Source organism: Vicugna pacos, chromosome X, assembly GCF_048564905.1.
Source record: "Vicugna pacos chromosome X, VicPac4, whole genome shotgun sequence".
Classification (NCBI taxonomy): domain Eukaryota; kingdom Metazoa; phylum Chordata; class Mammalia; order Artiodactyla; family Camelidae; genus Vicugna; species Vicugna pacos.
In genome coordinates this window covers 50,400,114-50,412,912 of record NC_133023.1, presented here as the reverse complement: position 1 = coordinate 50,412,912, position 12,799 = coordinate 50,400,114, and the positions used below count along the sequence as shown (strand labels likewise).

The window sequence follows — 12,799 nt, the reverse complement described above, 5'->3', positions numbered from 1 at the left end:
TTTTATTGATTTATAATCTTTTTACAATGTTGTGTCAAATTCCAGTGTTCAGCACAATTTTTCAGTCATTCATGGACATATACACACTCATTGTCACATTTTTTTCTCTGTGAGTTATCATTACATTTTTTGTATATTTCCCTGTGCTATACAGTGTAATCTTGTTTATCTGTTCTACAATTTTGAAATCCCAGTCTATCCCTTCCCACCCTCTACCCCCCTGGTAACCACAAGTCTGTATTCTCTGTGAGTCTATTTCTGTCCTGTATTTATGCTTTGTTTTTGTTTGTTTGTTTGGTTTTGTTTTTGTTTTTTAGATTCCACATATGAGCGATCTCATATGGTATTTTTCTTTCTCTTTCTGGCTTACTTCACTTAGAATGACATTCTCCAGGAGCATCCATGTTGCTGCAAATGGCGTTATGTTGTCAGTTTTTATGGCTGAGTAGTATTCCATTGTATAAATATACCACCACTTCTTTATCCAGTCACCTATTGATGGACATTTAAGCTGTTTCCATGTTTTGGCTATTGTAAATAGTGCTGCTATGAACATTGGGGTGCAGGTGTCATCCTGAAGTAGATTTCCTTCTGGATACAAGCCCAGGAGTGGGATGCCTGGGTCATATGGTAAGTCTATTCCTAGTCTTTTGAGGAATCTCCACACTGTTTTCCATAGTGGCTGCACCAAACTGCATTCCCACCAGCAGTGTAGGAGGGTTCCCCTTTCTCCACAGCCTCTCCAGCATTTGTCATTTGTGGATTTTTGAATGATGGCCATTCTGACTGGTGTGAGGTGATACCTCATTGTAGTTTTGATTTGCATTTCTCTGATAATTAGTGATATTGAGCATTTTTTCATGTGCTTTTTGATCATTTGTATGTCTTCCTTGGAGAATTGCTTGTTTAGGACTTCTGCCCATTTTTGGATTGGGTTGTTTATTTTTTTTCTTATTGAGTCATATGAGCTGCTTATATATTCTGGAGATTAAGCCTTTGTCGGTTTCATTTGCAAAAATTTTCTCCCATTCCGTAGGTTTTCTTCTTGTTTTACTTCTGGTTTCCTTTGCTGTGCAGAAGCTTGTAAGTTTCATTAGGTCCCATTTGTTTATTCTTGCTTTTATTTCTTCTAGGAGAAAATTTTTGAAATGTATGTCATATAATGTTTTGCCTATCTTTTCCTCTAGGAGGTTTATTGTATCTTGTCTTATGTTTAAGTCTTTAATCCATTTTGAGTTGATTTTTGTATATGGTGTAAGGGAGTGTTCTAGCTTCATTGATTTACATGCTGCTTCCAGTTTTCCCAACACCATTTGCTGAAGAGACTTCCCTAGCTACTTGGTGTCAGCAAGGGTCCTCTGCAACCCCTCTTTCCAGTGTATCCAGACCCACTGGTGGTTGTCACTAAGAGTTCTCTTTGACCTTGGGCTGCATTCTGCTAGGTTAAATGTTAGGGACATGCCCAGTTGCTGTGTTTCTCTGTTCTTCTCCAGGCTGCCTTCCTATTTCTACCTTTTCCAGTCCTTCTATTGTTGCTTCTTTTATTATTTCCAATTTTTATTTATCTCCAGGGAGAGATGAGTTTATGGCAGCTCATCTAAACTGGAAGTCCAATTTATTTTTTCAAACGTAACTTTTCTGCATGGAGAATCAATTGTAGAGGCTAGAGTGAATGTAGAGGAAAGAAAGCAGGAGGCCACCACATAAGTCCAGGTAACATATAGTTGTGCTTTAGACTGGAATGATAGCAATAAAAACAGAAACAGGTGAATTAATAAAAGATATTTTTGAGGTAAATCAAGCAAAGACTCACTTATGTGCTGACTTTGGGGATTTCTGGCTTGAGCAATTGAATGTATGAAAGTGCCACTTAATTGTCAAAAACATTTCCTATGTTCCTACAAGGATCAAACCCACCACCACAAAGATGCATCCCTTCATGAAATACATGGGCTTGAGCTTATGTTCCCCAATATGGAGCAGAATTATACACTCAGAAGCAATATATTCTCATCCCACTTACTTCTACTTGTCTCAGATTCATGACTGAGACCAAGTTAATAACTTTTCAGTTGCATGCTAATTACAACTAATAATTGACTGGAGTCCCCAGAGTGCACTGGCTTTTAAATAACCTCCATGTTGACAACACACTGACAGTTCTGCTGTTAAGTCCATTGATTATATAATGGCTTAAATACCCTCATTTGATTTTATGACAAGCAATCCGAATCTTCTCCTGCCTCTGCTCCTGATATATTTCTGAGATTTCCTGTAAAGCTCTCCACAAAGCCATTGATCACAGTAAAGCATGATGAATGATATGCTCTGGTCTGTGTTTTAACCTCCAATCTTCAACATTATTTGGCAATTGAACATCAGTTCTGTGAGTTTCTACACTTAATCTGGAAGGGTATGATAAATAGGCAGACAGGTTTGCTGAAAAGAAAGGCAAGTTGGATTCAGTATAAGTACAAATGATGGAAATTAGTAGAATTTCCATGATATAGAAGGATGAAGCAGGTATTTGGAGTCAAGTAGATGAAGACTTGACTCCCTGCTTAATTTGTAGCTGAATGATCTGGGGCAGAGTCATTTACTCTTTCTGATCATTTGTTTACTGAATCCTAAAACAAAGTAGCACCCTGAAAGAACTAAAGTAAGTCAAATGCAATCAAGTATTAGATGCTTTGTAATGTATAAACCACTATGCATTTCAGTCGTTGTTTCCACTCTCCTTGATGCTTCTTCTGTTTTCCACTTGCCATGTAAAAAGGTATTATAGATAATGTAGTAAGAGTGGGCCATTGTATCCCATCCCTACTCTCTTGTCTGTGTTCTCTCATCCAGGCTTTAGAGAGCCTTGAAAGGAATATTGCTTTAAATTACCAGAGGGAAGGACTCTGTCCTATAAAGAGGCCCCCAAAATCACAAGTAGACCTCTCACATCCCTAGCTGCCAAAAGAGCCCTCTACATCTGTGCCCACCTCTCCTTGCTGAGTGGAAAGGTTTCAGCCCAGTCTCAGCACTCTATTTCCCTTTTCTTAGCATTCAGAATACATTTGGCACTTAAGGGCCAAAAGATGGTTCCTGCCACTCTGATGTTGAGGCTTCCTCTAGGACAGCATCTTCAATTCCAAAACAAAAACATGAAGGGTCCACAAAGGATAGACAGAGATCCATTCTATGTCCAACCCTAGCACAACCGTCACAAACCCTCTCTCCCTGAGTGCTCTCTTTTTCACAGTCACAACCTCCCAGAAGACACAGAGACATTCAAAATCACCAATTTCACTCTTACGGTGTTTTAAAAAGCATTTTAATGTACCAGAATTTCTGCCTGAAACATGGAGAAGATGCTCAACATTCTCTTTAGGAGGACTGGCTTCCTGAGGAGCTTCTGGCTCCAGAGGTTGTGGTTGCTCATGACAACAATATTCCATTTACCCACTTCTCCAAAACAGTCCACTGCCAAGGAAAATCAAAATACAATTTGGATCTTCAAATCCCACCCCACCCATTCCCCGTAATTCTTATGTTCTTAGCTCTTAGTTTAGATGTGGATTATCTTCACAGCTCACTTAGCCTTGGTTCAGAATGAACTTGCCTAGGTCCTGGAAAGTAGTAGAAACCTAATAAATGAGCCTTACTTTTGGCATCTACTTTGTGAGAAGAATCAGCTTTTAGAAATTTCCAGAACTTCCAAGTGTTAATGGGTGATATAGCTGTTGAAATTTGTAATATAAGATATTAGTGGGCTTACCTAGCCCCAGGTCCCCAAGTGGAGCAAAGAAACTAAAGGAAAAGAAAGCATATCATTTCCATGTAAATAAATAAGTGAAGAAACACTCAGATGAGTTTGATTCTCTCCTCTGCCTCTGTATCACTCACATCCCTTTGACAGTGGAGTCACATGCTAGTCTATGGTCTGTTGGGAGTGTATTCCTGATGTACAGTTCCAGGATTCAACTGTTACTGCTTGAGAGACAGAAGCTTGAAGCTGTCATCTAGGATGGACCTCCTGTTGCGCCGTAGCTTTCTCTGCCGATGCTGGTACCACACCACACCACAAAGAGCCAGAGCAATGAGCAGGAGAATAACACCCATAGCAATCAAGACAGAAGCCAGCAACTCGATATCCTTTACAGGGATCTGCATGCCCAGCATCCTTACATTGCCTTCTTCAATGTCTCTGAGGATTGCTGCTGAAATGAAACAAGAGGAAAATGGGGAGCCTAGGTTGGAGTGTACTCTAAAAAGGCATCTTTTACTGTCAACACCCATGAGAAGAGAAATAAACCCATCCAAATAAGACAGAAGAACTGTCTTTATCCCCAAAAGATCAGCCAATGATGATAGATTCAGAGGACAGAGAATCAGTGTAGCAAAATGTCATAGCTGAGAAAATCCTTAGGAAGCACTGAGGTTCCAATTCCCCCATGAAAAGAACTCAGATTCAGAGTGAGAAGGGCCTTGACATATTTCTTTAAATATATAAAGGTCTGAGATGTAGAAAAAATAAGAATTGGATTTGGTTTGCATGGTTTCAGAGGTTAGAACTGGGAGCAGTAAGTAGAAACTCCTGAGAAGCAGTTTGACCCAATCCTCTAGCTTATCAATATTCACTTTGAACACTGGACTATGACAAAAACCTGCCACTGTGCTGTCTGATCTCTTACATCTTTCGGTCATGGTAACACTGAAGTCACATAGATCTTTCTAGGTGAAATACCTGATTTTTTTAGTTCCTGGCCAACAAACTTTTGATGATCTCCAATTAACCTAAGGAGTAAAGCCTCACACTCATCAGTCATTCCAACTCTCACAATCAGGCTCTATGGTACCCTACTCTTATTTATCTTGTTTACTACTCTTTAGCCACAGCAACTCATTCTTTGTTGTCCATAATGGACTATCCTCCTTCAGACTTCCAAGATTTTCTCAAGCTGCTCCCTTTGCCTGAACACCCTTTCTTCCTCCTCACCTTTCTATCCCCAGCTTAAACGTTATAGGTCTCAGCAAAGCTGTCATCAATTCAGCTGGACAGTTAATGGTCCTTCCTTCTGTGTTTCCAAAGTACCTGTACTATTGGTACTCCAACAATTTACTTGCTTGGGCCAATTCCCCTCACTTCTGGATTTCAGTCTCCTCTTTTAAAAATGGGGATAATAACCATACTTATTTCAGAGGTTTATTGTGAAGTTTAAGTGAGTTAATATTTATAAAGTATTTAGCATAGTACCTGGAAGGTATCAAATGCACAATAATTGATAGTTATTATTATTTGTCCATTTATAAATAATGTATATCATCCAGCACTGCAATTATTGTTTTTGTGTCTCATTCCACTTTTAGACTTGAATATCCTGGAAAATAGTGACTACATCTTACTTTTTTGGTGTTCCTGTAAGTAAGCATGTGTTTAGCGACTATATAACTGGATGAATGAATGTTCTTACAGAACTGAGAGAAGAAGAACTATAATGAGTTCAAACAGAAACTGGAAAACATCCTGGTTTTGAGTTTGTATTCTATCACTTAATCCTCTTGTGACCTTGGAAAAATCACTTCCCATCCCTCAGTTTCTCATAAAGAAAATATTGGGTATTATTAGATCACCAGTTTTGAGGATTTTTGTTCCCACTGTGGAACTTTTCAACAAACAAGAGTTTATGAAGATGTTTGTAAGTATATACACACAAATATGCACAAATGCATGTATGTATATATAAATATGTATAAAGGTATAAATATATGCACAAAATATGTATATATAGACAAATATCTGTGTGTGTGTGTATATATATATATATATATACAAAAACATACACATATATGTACAGCTCTCCACTCTCTCCACCTCACTTTACCTCTCCCCAACCCCTCTATGTCATACCCTAGTCCCCTGTTTGACAGTTTATAAGACTCTTAGGCAGATCATTGGGACTATTCCAAACAGAGCTGAAAAACCTCCAGACTAAACCGATGATCTCTAACATTCATTGTCTCATAATTTTCTGAGCCTTTCTCAGTCCAGGTACAAATGGGGTGGAAAGTGAAAGCACTATTTTAACTGAGCTTGGATAAGACAAGAATCTCTATTTTCTTGAAGGGCTCTTGGTTCCAAAGAGTCAATTATTATTCCATGGATGCAAGCATAAAATTAGCCGGTGCAGACCGAATGATATTTTTCCTAGGTTCACACTGTCCCTGTGGGTAAAACATCACTACAGATAACTCCTTCACACACAACTCAGCAAGATCTTGAATTTTCTTCCCCATCACGTATTAGATGGGAGGCCTAAGAGAGGAGTCTTCAGCTGGAAATGAGGCTATTTTTCCCAACTCAAAAGGTTGGGCATGGGGGGTCAGAGAGAATAAACCTACTAAAAGTTTATTCTCTGAATTCTGCTGAACCTTAGGTTCTTGGCTTCTGAAGTCTTAAATAAATCTCAGGATGCTTTCTGCTAGTGTTGTGGTCCACATTTCAGTCATGTGAAACCCATCTTCTAGAGACACTGCACATTTCCCCAAACGCACAACACGTATAACTACCCACTCTATGCATCATTCTCCGTACCTTTTCCGATTTCTTCAGTGATGGTGGTGGTAGTGCTTAAGTGTTCTAGAAGGAAAAAAAAAGAGTTTAGTCCTGTTTTTCTTCCTACCTATCCACAAGCTTGTTGTAGGACGTTAGCATCAGTTCGAATAAACTGTCTGTGGTACAGTAAGCAAAATGATGGTGCCTTGAATTAACTATCTTATATTCAATATCAACATTGGTATGTTAATTTAATTTTGAGCAGTGACACAAAATATGAGCAAGAGCATAGGCTTAAGAGTCCAAAAGGTAAGTCACCTCTCTGCCATTATTTACATATTTATTGGCACTTTCTCAATCTCCATTATTGCTCTCTTTACTGCCCTTTTCCAGCCTCCCTTCAGGAAGCCCCTGCTCTTTGTCAAACTTACATCCCTGCATATTCAGCCTCTTCTCAGAATACTTCTTCTTGTTATTTTAATGAGGCTGTCTCTTCTCTGAGGACTATGTTTCTTTTATGTCCTCTCAATACTGCTTTGAGATTATTTATTATCCATTCCCTTTTTGCAAAGATCCATCCCTTTTGAGGCTCCTATTATTTGACTAGAAAAACCACAACCACTTATTGCCACTGTTACCTAACAGTTCTCTTCATTCATGGAAGTCTTTTTTATGTGGCTCAATCTTTCTCCTCAATTCTCATCATGAGTGTTGACCTATCCAACACTGAAGCCTCACAATTTTTGGATTGCTTAGCTCCAGTGACTTTCATATATACTCCAATTCTGTCAACCACTCCTTTGGTCACATTGGACTTATTATGCAAAATTGCTCCACTTCAGAAATCTAAAATTTAACAACAGCATCCTATCATTTCCATGCTCTTATGCTATTTATTCCATTTCACCTGTTATTCTCTCATGAAGACATCTAACTCCTGGACCCTTCTATTTTTCCCTAGACCCACCAGCTTCATCCTGTCTTCTCTTCCATCCCTGGTCAGGCTAAATTCCATTGTCCATCACTTCAACTACTAACTTGTGGGTTTTATAATCATTCACTGAAATCCCAGTAACTATGCTTTCCTTGTATTTTTTTTTTCTGGCATGCTGACTGCTGGTGGGGAAGCATCACACAATTTTAAAGATCAGTATTCTTTGTGTCCAACTTTAAATTCTGAATGCTGCTTAGCAATAATTTATTTTCCATCACTCGGAATAACTTTTTTCTCATTTTCCAGAGTGGTTATTTCAAACCTATGCCCACTTTCCTCAAGGCCCTTATCCTACTATCTATCTATCACTCTCAGTAGATGACTCTGTCTCTTCCATCACAGCTGAAACACAAACAATAGAGAGAAATAATCTACCTTTTTGTCAAGTCTCTCATCCAAATCTAAGCATTAATCCTTTTTTGTTTTCTCTCTTATTTTAGTAGAAGAAAATGACCTTACTCTACTTTAATCTTTTATTGTAGCTCTGATTTTCATCACCTGCTTCTTCACCAGGGTCTTTTTCTCAACAATTAGTTCTTTATTCCCTACTTGTCTTCAACTCTTCCCTCTGGTTGGCTGTTAACTCATATGTGGTTGGAACAATATCAAATTAGATCACAGTGGGGTATAAACAATCAAAAAGGCAAACAGATAAGATTTATGTGCTGGCTCATTCTTATAAAGAGATATGAGCTATCCTTATTCATGGAAGTTCTTTGATGATGTGTACTGATAGCCTCTTATCTATTAGATAGTCCATATTTGGGATGACCCACTATTACATGTGGAGACAGTCTGTCACTTTGGACTTACAGCATATTGATCAATATAACATCAATTCATCACTTGACTTTGGTTCTGAGGGCTGGCAGAATACAACAAAGAATTCTGTGTGCTTGTCTGGGTGGTGGGAAACAGTACTAGAATAGTAACTGGGAGACACACTCTAGCAGTATGGGTTACCAGAGAACAAAGCTTTCCAAAGATAGAGGAAATCATAGTGTACAATCATTTGTCTACATCCCTGGGTGTAAATGGCAGAGATGTATTTTCTACCCTGGTTTGCTAGTCCTATTTGAATGCCCAAAACATTTTCCCACTTTCTATTCCTGCTGATAGAGTGCCAATGGCTGGGAATTCCAGAACACCTCCCCTAGTACTGCCAGTTTTCAGAATAGTATGATTTAAAAAAAAATAAGAGAAAAGAAACTCCCCTGATTCCTGTGGGTCCCAGGAGGTTTTATAGGGTCTGTTAGAAGGGGGATAGTTCTGAGTACATATTCATGTAAAGAGGCTTAAGAAGTGAGATACTGCCCTTTAATGATCCAAAGACATACAATCCAACACAACCTACCCTTCTATGTTCTTGATGATGAATGAAGATTGATTAGTAAAGAAATTACCTCAGCTATTCCTTCATTATATAACAAATGTAAAGGAAAATAAAAACTTTTTCCACCCTTGGTAGCAACTCTGGGATAAGCTGTAATTGATGGACAGTATCTCTTTCTAGTCTTAGACAGAGTTGTTCCAGGACAGAAATGACTGCCTTTCACAATCCCAACAAAACAAACCAATTAAGATGTTACTTTTAGAATTATATTTCTTCTTTTTTTAAAAAAACTCACTAGCAAGATTCTTTGAAATAGTCAGTGCCTCTAATAAACTCTGAAATAATAAATTTATATACAAACTAAATGTATTCAAAGGAAGCAAACCTTCACTAAGCATCAATGCATAGAGCTCAACCAGTTTCAGCCTAGGTCAATCTATGTGAACTCAACAGGTGTCAAAGAAATTAGGAGGGGACCAGATCAGGGGAGCAATAGAGAATGAGAAATATTTGTTGAGAGAATACCTTAGGGTGAATACCTTTTCTGTCTCAAGCCCTGGTTCTTCTAGGGATGAGAAGAACAGGTGCAAGACACTTCTTGGGATTATCTGGCTCCTATAAGCTGGATACAGTGCTAGAAGATAACCTATCTTGGTTAATTAGGCCTTACCTCTTTGGGACAGGACCGTAAAGAGGGTCTCCATGCCAGCATGGACATGGTCTGTAACATGGCAGTGCATCAGCCATGTCCCAGGGTTGCTGGCCACCATCTCCACAACCTCAAAAGTCCCTGGGAACAGATCTACCACATCTGCCCGGTAGCTCTCTCCACTCTGCAAGAGAGATTGGGGATGGGGGAGAGAAGATGAAGGGTATAAAGATCATCTCAGAGCTTATAGGAACTAAAGGCTTGGATGTCTACATCAGGGTCTTGAGACTCCAAGATTTGTAGACCAGAGAGCAGCTTAAAGATTCGACCTTATCCATCTCCCCTATGAACCCACCCATACAAACTGACTCAGCAGAGGAGACTCTCTCATCCTTACTTTTTCATAAAATGACCTAAGTTAAAAGCCATTCCAGCTTTCATTAAGGGGCTAAAAAACTGGTATCTCCATAATTTTCATCAGGTTTAAGCCTTGACCCCAAAAAGGATCCACATATTTCCTTTAGAAATGAAACTCAATTGTTTCTCCTCCATGTCATCACCTTTATCAGAACTTCTAGATCTTTAAGTCTACATTAATGCCTACAAGTCTGACCCTTTTTCCTAAGATTAAATTTTCTTCTTCAAACCCTACATGTTTTTCCATGTAGTTCCTAAAGTAAAGTTCTTATAATGGATTAAGGACTTTCAGAGTTTCCGAAATATCACTCTGAAATTCCTTGCTCTGAGGATGATTGTTCACTGAGTCTCAAGTCCTTGACCGAGATCCAATTACATTCCTTCAATCTCCTTATCCCATAAATGAGCCACTCATTTCTTCTATATCAGAGGGGAAAGCTAAAGCCTAGAGAGAAATGTATGACCCAGGGATACAAAGCCAAACTAGAATTCCCAGTTTAATACTCCATGTACAAGAACTCTCCTCTTTTTAACTGATTATTATCTTGTTTCTTGCTATTCTCTTCTTCCTTATTGGGTATCAAGTCACTTTTCTAATCACCCCTGAGGGACTCAGCCCTCTTTCCAGCTCACCCGATAGAGAAAGCTTTCTGCATGGAAATGGATAGTGTGTAGGTCAATTTCTTGGCCCATGGCAAGCATATACCAGGCCACTCGTTCTCCTTGGTACATGGTAAGGCCCTTGAGGTTGGCATAGAGCTTTCCATTAATGGCTGCAAAAGAACAAAAAGTATTTTATATCTCTCATTTTGACTTTCCATTGCCACTGCCCTAGAACTAATAGCTATCATCTCTAATGATAGCAATAGCCTCCTAACTTCTCTTATCTCTATTCCATTTGTCCTCCTTTCGTCTATCTTCCACATTGGTGTTATAAGAGTGGTCTTTCTAAATAACTAATTTGACCAAGGCATTCGGCTACTTAAAATACTTTTAATAGCTCCCTCCTGCCCAAAAGATCAAGTTCAAGACTTCTTATCTCAGTCAACAATGTCCTTTAAAATATAGCCCCAAACTACCTTCCCAGACTCGCATACCACTATCCAACACATTTATTCTCATTAGGGTGATTTCTTTACCAACCCCTCCGATATGGCTCAATATTCATGTTCTTTGTGTCCTTGCTCATGCTTCTGATCTTCTCTTCCAGAAATTCTGCCTCTCTTTATCCATCTTTTCAAAGCCCAGTCATACCTTCATCTCTTCCAAGAACACTTCCCTGATCTAGCTCCTCTTAGTATCTCTCAATCCCTGCATCCTCTTCCACTCGTCCAGTACTCTCTGTACCACTCTTTGAAATTCACCAGAAACTGCTTTTTCCATTTGCTTATCTTTTTATTTGGGGAATTTCATATCCCCACTAGGTTGTAGGTTTCTAGTTAGCAAGAAGTGAATGTATGTACTATAGTACTATAATTTCCTTGTATTCTTCAGAACAATCAGAAGACACTTAAGCCTACAATAATTTAAAAAATAATACTTGTCACATTCTTGGAATTAATAATGATATTAATTCATGGGACTCATCATCTACCTCTTCCCAGGCCACATCCTATGCTTCAAAGATGACAAACCACTTATCATCATGTTAATACACATTGTCAAAACTATACTCAGGGTACCTTCCCCCACTTTTCATATTCTCACAGAGGGAAGATAATTTCCCCTCCATATCCCAAGAGGGGAAATAATGGAAGGAGCATTTATAGCCTGTTTCTGTATTTACTCTCAACAAATTGTGCATTTTGTGTGAGAAAAGGAACAAAATATGCTCAACTCAGCCCTTTCTGATTCTTCTCTCTCTTGGATCAGTCTGACCACAGAAAGCAGTGCCAATGATTCACTACTACATTGTGGAAAAGATTCTGCCCCTGTGAAGGAGGAGAACTATTGTCCCTCTATGTCAGGGACATGGGTCGAAAATCTATCCATTACAAGGGGAGTGTTAGCAAGCCCACTTAGTTGCAAAGCTAAATTCAGTTTGCCTTCTTGGTAAGTTCATATTTAATCTTAAGCATCTCTTCTTTTTCTCAGTTGGTTCAGGAATATGGAAGGAAGGAGAAGGATATTATTTATTTGCCCTCAGATTTCAACATTATATATCTCTTTACCTCCAGTGCCTCTCTGAGTGTTCAACAAATAATTGATAGATAGGTAGATAGATAGATAGATAGATAGATAGATAGATAGATAGATAGATAGATTGATACCTGAATATTTTGGATGAATAAACACATAAACAAGAAGATGGAAATGGGCATTAGCCAAACCCCTGCACTAGCAAGATCTTTGTCTTCATTCCCTTTTTGTCTTGGGCAGTTTATTTCTCTGATTTGAAAGGAGCTAACAATTTCACTTTGTAAGGTTTGTGAATCATCTGTTCCAGTGTGAATCACTTATATCTCCATTAAGGGGAAATAGCTAAAATCTGTGTGATAATGAGATAGAACTTTTGAGTTCCATTAAAGTCACTATTAAAGGTGCAACATATCCTCAAATCAAAGAAATATTGCACTCCACTGCAGTAAGTTCTTCCTCTTATTTGAGATTTTCTCTTTCTTCAGAAAAGAAAGATACACAAATCTCTAGAACAAAGAAAGGCTTGGATGCACAATTTCCCTCCAGAATCCATTGGAGGATCAAAAAGCTCTTATTTGTATATAATAAAAACCCAGCATGCTGCTCCCTAAGGCTCTCTCCAATTCTTCAATCTGTAAATTGAAACTTTGTTTTAAAAATAGACTAAAAGGCAAGCTTTTCTTCATCTATGTATATTAGAATTTATTGAGAAAGCAGATCTCAGAT

General features: G+C 38.5%; 1 protein-coding gene across 1 annotated transcript in view; it reads right to left on the bottom strand.

Annotated features, from left to right (window-relative positions):
* Positions 1-3,302: 3,302 nt before the first annotated feature.
* Positions 3,303-12,799, bottom strand: part of HEPH (hephaestin) — an 87,737-nt gene continuing 78,240 nt past the window's right edge. Inside the window, exons 18-21 of the mRNA XM_015252233.3 lie at positions 10,568-10,707; positions 9,539-9,701; positions 6,581-6,625; positions 3,303-4,205 (exon numbers count right to left, since the gene is read on the bottom strand). Of these exons, the coding sequence (XP_015107719.1) occupies positions 3,973-4,205; positions 6,581-6,625; positions 9,539-9,701; positions 10,568-10,707 (581 nt within the window). The 3' untranslated portion in view covers positions 3,303-3,972. The remainder of the gene's footprint in view (positions 4,206-6,580; positions 6,626-9,538; positions 9,702-10,567; positions 10,708-12,799) is intronic.